General features: G+C 32.3%; 1 protein-coding gene across 2 annotated transcripts; it reads right to left on the reverse strand.

Moving 5' to 3' along the window:
• Positions 1 to 314: 314 nt before the first annotated feature.
• LOC143191908 (odorant receptor 4) lies at positions 315 to 5,947 on the reverse strand. 2 transcript variants are annotated; one of them, XM_076397345.1, is made up of 7 exons: positions 5,756 to 5,947; positions 5,498 to 5,705; positions 5,193 to 5,441; positions 3,686 to 3,833; positions 2,195 to 2,396; positions 1,985 to 2,140; positions 315 to 458 (listed from the first exon to the last, which is right to left on the reverse strand). In XM_076397345.1, exons 1-7 carry the CDS (start codon positions 5,942 to 5,944, stop codon positions 405 to 407), a joined length of 1,206 nt encoding a protein of 401 aa, XP_076253460.1. In that variant the 5' UTR covers positions 5,945 to 5,947; the 3' UTR covers positions 315 to 404. The 2 variants fall into 2 exon arrangements, with proteins under 2 accessions (XP_076253460.1, XP_076253461.1); XM_076397346.1 differs by having other exon boundaries at positions 5,498 to 5,689; positions 5,756 to 5,933.
• Between the last annotated feature and the right edge of the window lie 793 nt (positions 5,948 to 6,740).

The following is a 6,740-nucleotide window of genomic DNA, read 5'->3' on the forward strand; positions in this document are numbered from 1 at the left end:
ATCTCAGAATTCTACATCATTTTGATCAAAACTCCATATATCATTTATAGTACTTCGAAGAAAATGAAACTCTAGAAATAAAAACATGAATTTGCATAATTTATTAAAATAACATGTCACTACTATGCAACTCTCCATACAGCAAAATAAACTATTTCAGTTATACCCAATACTAATTAATGTGTAACTATTAGAAACGTTCGAATGTATGCAACTACAAATACACATCACTGAAATATAAATTGCATATTATACTAATGTAATTGTTACGGTAATAAAACTCGATTAGTTTTCTTAGTACTATTTATTGCTAAATTGTTACATCTATTCAATATTAATCCTATATAATTTAATGAAAAGGTGACTACGAATTCATAATTTTATGTAGCGTATTTCTTCATTTTTTAATCGGATATAGTTATGAGTAATGCAAAAAACGAATACGCTGTCTTCATTACCTACAAATATCAGAAACAAACAGTTGACAAAAGATTTGATGAATCACGGATCCGTCAGATATACACGTATTCTTAATTTAGAAAAAAATCTTAAACAAAAAAATTAATCCGTAAAATAAAAATGTGCACGCGCCCGTTGAATTATTGGCAGTTCCTGATTGCTGCATGAACAAAGCTAATGAACAAAACTAATAACACCAAAAATAAATTATTTTCAATGCTATTTATTGATGCCAATTCCGATTTTAATTATTGTTAACGCTCTATATTGCCAAATATAAATATTAATTAAGGATTAAATATATAATAAATAAATAATATTAATATTAAATAAATTACTATTAGTGACAACAATATTTTAATGAGAACAAGATGACGTTTTTATTTAAACGAAAAACGAATCAGTAAATTACTTTTATTATTATTTTATGGATAGAAAGTATAGATGAATTGATGTTAGCACATGTAAATTACACTATTAGACAAATTTAATTCAAAATATCATGTTTAGTTTAAAAACATGAATGGAACTGTTACCATGACTTGTTAAATATTCCCCTTATTTGTTATTTTTTAATACTGCGACTGCTAATTGTAGTTTTCCGCTAGTTCATATTTTATTCATATGGGAAAACAAGTTTTGTAGGACTACTTTTTGTGATACATTTAGGGTGCTCGATTAACTTCGGCAGTTTTCGCGTCAATGTGCGATGTTGCCATTTACAAGCAATAGAAATGTCGAATCAAAACAGTCGAATGCTGTTGTTTTGTTGACGCTAAAACTGACGAGCTCTCTAGTATCATTTGGTTTGTTTATATCTTATATAGAGCTATAAATTAAATAATTTAGCTTCTGTATTGTGTGATATATTTAGATTTAAACAGTAAACATTAATGGATAAATCAATTAGTTGTGAATATTGTCAAACCCCCAAGGAGATATTTGGGGCAGTATCATACAGATATCTAGTATATTCTAGAGGAGCATCTAGGAATATCTATTCTAATATTTATTTTGATTTTCCAAATCGGATTCAATTTTATATTTTGAACAAAATAATGTAAAATGCTTCTTAATGTGCTTTATGTGAGTGGAAAAACTGAACAGGATCTTGAAATTTGAAATCTAGAAATATTGTAGTGGAAGAATAAGGTTATGGGGATCTACATTAGCTAAAAAGCTGACACATCTAGATTTGTTTGTCATCAATCAGGTTTTTATAACTTTAAGTGTTATAGGCTTTTAAAATGCCTTAATAAATTCGCCTTAATGCCTTAATAAATTAACTTTGGTTTGTTAATATAGTGTTTATATATAGATAAATAAATTATATTGGTTATGGTACATATAGTTTTATTTTGAAATATTAAAAATTATTTTAAAATTAAATGTTATTATAAAATATTCTTGATATTACTTTTACTGTATTATAGAAATTAACATTTGTAACGGATATCTTAGGTTAACTGGTGGATCCAATGACACATAGCGAGATATAGCTTAAAAATGACCACGTTAGTCTTACCCCAACAAAAGTTTCCAACGAAATGACTCCAATAGAAGCCACATTAAGCTTCAACGGTCGCTGGCCCCGCATTATCATGAGTTTCACATTTTTTTGTAAGCTAACTGGACCGTTGTACCACAAACTTTGGTAAGCGGCATCAGCAATAGTAACGCTCTAATAATAAGCTGATTAAGTATTTTTTGCTTAAAAATCAGAATGACCTAATACCTCAGTTATGATTCGCTGGCCGTAGTAACAAGTTATAAACAGTAGGGCTATCCATCCAGCTAGCTGCAGGGAGTATCGGGATTTATCAGCGTATGTCTCCACTTTGGTGATGAGATATAAAGTCACTCCGAATATAAGAGATGTGACGGAAATGTGGATAATAAGCACCAGGTTGAAAACGGCGTAGACACTCTCGGTATAACTGAAAACTTACACTTTTCAGGACATGGCTATAAAATAACAAGACTGATATCTCTGCAGGTCCAGTACGCATGTCATATGATCAACATTACTTATAACAAATTATATAACGTGAATTTTGGCATTACATTGTTACCCTGTGAGAATCCGTGGCAATATTAGTCTGATATAGTAAAAATTACTGTCAACTACGGTCATACCACTACGCTATTTAATAAATAACCATTGAGTTCCGACGGATAGTGAAACCAAATGAGAGTGCAACATCTGTCACAAATTTGGCATTAAAAAAACTCAAATTTAATACCGCAATACAAAAGATGCCAATTGCATGAACACGCACAGAAATTTTACTATAGAGAACCTATATGTGTAAAATATTCAGGAAAACATGTTACTACAGAGTGAAAAGGACCTAGAAAAGCTAAAGCAAAATGTGTAAACTGAAATGGAGAGCATCCGGCAAGTTACAGAGGATGTGTAGTTGCTGAAACTCTACAAGAGAGAAGAAAGAGAGTCACTCAAGCTAAACTAAAAGAAACGGGGACTGAAAGAAACAACCGAAAATATATAACCAAGTCCATGATAAAATAACCTATGCCCAAAGCATGAAACAAAACCAAAGAGGAACAGAGGAAGAAGAAGCGGCCACCAAAGAATTGCTGTTAAAACTCATAGTAAAGTTGAAAAAACAGGAAAAAATTAATGAATATTACTCTAAAACTATTAAAAAATTAGAAAACAATAGCATTATGCCCTCAGGAATAAGAATTGGCAAATAAATATTTGAATTTCAATTTAGAACGCTAATGGAATACAGCAACACCATGTTGATCTACAAGCATTCCTATAGTTTCAAAAAATAGATATTTGCCTATTATTTGAAACTCACTTGACATCTTTTTTAAAATTTATAAGAATATATTTTATCACACAGTACAACCTACAAATACTACAAAAGGAGGAAGTGCCATAATAATAAAAAAGAACATTTGCCACTATCAAGAATCATTTTACCAGAAAATCATATCAACAGCAGTAACTATTAAACAAAACAGTATAGCTTTACTGCGTTATTAATTTATATATTTCCCTCCAAAATACAATCAAAAAAAGGAAAATTATTTGCATATCAATATCTATAACTATGCGAAAAAAAATTATAATTGATGGTTAATGCAAAACTTACAATATGAAGATCTAGAATGACGACAACTAAAAATAATGAATAACAGCTGTGTACGTTATTATATATTATAAATATCTCATTAAGAATACATATGTGGTTACCTGATGATTGTACGATGATAATTGATACAAAATGTCATTCTTTCACGCACTTTCTCTTCATCATGACCTGGATCATCATTATCTTCAAAAATTTGCAAGATGTGTTTTTTACAATTGGTGATCTGGGCAATAATATGAATCAAAAATCCTAAAAAACATCTTTATTATTTTTTATTACTAAATAAACGGTAAATTCATAGAAAATATGTCAGATCAGTTGAAAAAAGCCGGTCTAACAACTAAAAAATTACTATAAGATTAACTTACAATAAGAAGTTATAAAAGTTGCCTCAATAAACTGAAAGTATATACATAACATTAGGATGAATGTAGAGCAACGATCCAGTGAAAGGTCACGGTGAAAGGTTCGGAGCCCACGTTAAGCAGTAGGTCCAGTCTAGATAGAGTCTAGAACCCTAGTTGGTAAAAAGCAGACTATTGCGGCGTAATTACATGTATTTATATTTAAGAAACTTGTTTTAATTCTAGAGATATAATTTAGAATGTTTCATGAATCTAGTCCAAGAAAAGAAAGGCGCTGAACAAACAGAAAACACAGATAACAGGAATGCAAGTTCATGAGAAGGTAAACCTGGTAGTGGACCCCTTATGGTGGCTATAACCATAAACTGCAAGAAGGCCTGAGATCGCGGAATCGTAGTCTTTCCCTTCTCGAAATTTTTAAGAAATCGGGATGCAGAAAACGGTTTCTTGAACCAGCCTTCTCAGCCACTACCAAATACCCAAGGGAGGAGCTTCGGCAATAAAATACAATATCATGTATCATCATCAATGTGAGAATCAGAATTCAGAATAACGAAGGAACATTACTTTTAAAAACAGGGTTAGTCAAGAATTAAGAACCGAAAGAAACAAGAGACAAAAATAATCAAATATCAATCAAAAAGAGAGGCAGAATAGGCTGAGAACAGGAAATAGTCGCTGGGGCCAGATCTGGAAAACACGGTGGATGAGGAAGCAATTCGAAGTCCCTTTCATTGATTTTTGCCATGGTTTCAACTGACTTAGCATATCAATCCTTGATGGTTCATTTTCCTGCGGCAGTGTCCGAAAACTCGGCGTCAAACCAAGTTTTTGCTTCAACTGTATTTTTTCCTTTCTGTATTTTTTTCACAATAACAAAAGTTGCTTCACTCAAAATGCTATAATTCACAAACTAACGATTCGACAGCTCTCAAAACTATACACGCATTTTTTGAGAGTTAGGGCTAACTAAAAAACATATGGATTTAATTCTGTGTAGTAGCGCCATCTATGTGTCAGGCCGGGGACTTTTCAATTGGCCTGTTATTTGTTACATTATGCGTTTAAATAAACAAACTCATATTTGCGATTTAATTTACGCAAAGAAGAGATAAAATAAATTTTATTTTTCTTAGAAGTGACCAACCCTCATATGTTGATGATTAAACTAACATGTGATTAGACAATATTCCATAAGTATGACCTCAGTAATCTTCAGCCGATTCATTATAATCAACATTACCTATTAGTGTCATAGTTATTCCCAAAATACCGAAGCAAACCAAGAAGCAGGTGAAGGCTTCGACGGCATAAACGACAGCGAATACCAGCGGATCGGTGGCATCGAAGGGGTATAAATTCCTGACGGGCATGCCACAAGGATCATGCTTCCTGTAAAAATCAGACACCCTGCGCTCGTTGCAGGAATGCCTGCCCAGTATCGGTACCAAACCATTCAGGAACAACCCGATCAAAAAATAACCCACAAAACCTGAAACATATTACTCGTATAAAACAGTTAACATACTCTAGAATCTCGTCTGATACATTTGGTGTAAAAATTGACTTCAGCTTCAGCCGCTCGAATGACGGACGCATCGCAGTAATCCAGGAATACGTCGATACCTCGCAGGGCTTTCCTCAATCGGTTGAGCTTCATTCGGAAACATACGGAGACGTAGACGAAACCCAAATAGTCGGAAACTCCAATTGTCGTCTCCCATATAATGTACGGGTCCTCTATACCAATGAGAAACTGTAAAAACGCAATTAAACGAACAAAGCGAGACAAAGCACAATTATTACTTGATAAATAACAGCCACCACGGTGCCTGAAGCGTTGACAAAACATGCCAAGTGTCCCAGTAGAGTAACCAAGTTATTTGCGACCCTGGAAAGTCGATCCGCTGGTATCTGAAAGAATATTTTCAAGATTTTCTGTACCAACACGAGAATATCAACCCTCTCTGGGGCGGTTGTTGTAACCGTATCCATAGTCATATTACCTTAATAGCATCCGTAACTCAGTTGTTTTTTTCTTTTATAGACCAATCGACGAGTTGTTATAATTAGAGTCATCAAAATATTTCAACAGTGTATTACATTAATTTTATCGCTATCAACTAAAATTAATGGTGACTAACATCACTTGATAATTTTGCACATATGAACATAATCACATATAAACAATACTGTTAGAAACACTCTTTATGTTATCCCGCTATATAATAAATATTCCTCTAACTCTACGAACTCGTTGTATATAGGAATGTACATCCATCTAAAAAAACTTCGATATTGAATCGGATTTCAACATTTCCATGTAGATTTTCAACAATGTTCAACATGTGTTAGATTTTGACGTAGACTGAAGGTATCAAATGTATAATATTCATCTTGTAAGATGCCTTGATTCAATGTCAGATGAAAATATCTTGGCGACATTCAAAAGTACAAAATTGACTATTTCTAAGGCATTAAAACTCAACAATGCAATATAAACTAGAGTCTAGATCTAGAGAATCTAGAACTGGAGCATGCGCGAAACGTTTTAAATTTGCAACGTTGCTAGTTATCAAAAATTATACGTACATTTTAAGAATTTATTATAAATAGAATAAATTATCTTGAATTCACAAGTTAACCTAATATCGTAGAACCTAATCTTTCTGTTGAGAGCCAAGTTAAAATGTTTTGGTATATTTTTCGTCTCCTATAACATAAAAAATATAATATGAAGAACCTTTTATAAACATCCTACTTTTAAAATAATTTTGGACAGAAAAAAAGA

Source organism: Rhynchophorus ferrugineus, unplaced genomic scaffold, assembly GCF_030347505.1.
Source record: "Rhynchophorus ferrugineus isolate W39M unplaced genomic scaffold, kcgeb_rfMv2 rfM2, whole genome shotgun sequence".
Taxonomy (NCBI): Eukaryota; Metazoa; Arthropoda; class Insecta; order Coleoptera; family Curculionidae; genus Rhynchophorus; species Rhynchophorus ferrugineus.

Coding starts and splice junctions, on each gene's coding strand:
- LOC143191908 (XM_076397345.1), bottom strand. CDS start 5,944: ATGGATACGGTTACAACAACCGCCCCAGAGAGGGTTGATATTCTCGTG. Junction 3,834..5,192: donor AATAACTATGACACTAATAG/GTAATGTTGATT, acceptor GATGTTTTTTAG/GATTTTTGATTCATATTATT. Junction 2,141..2,194: donor GCCAGCGAATCATAACTGAG/GTATTAGGTCAT, acceptor GCTTATTATTAG/AGCGTTACTATTGCTGATGC.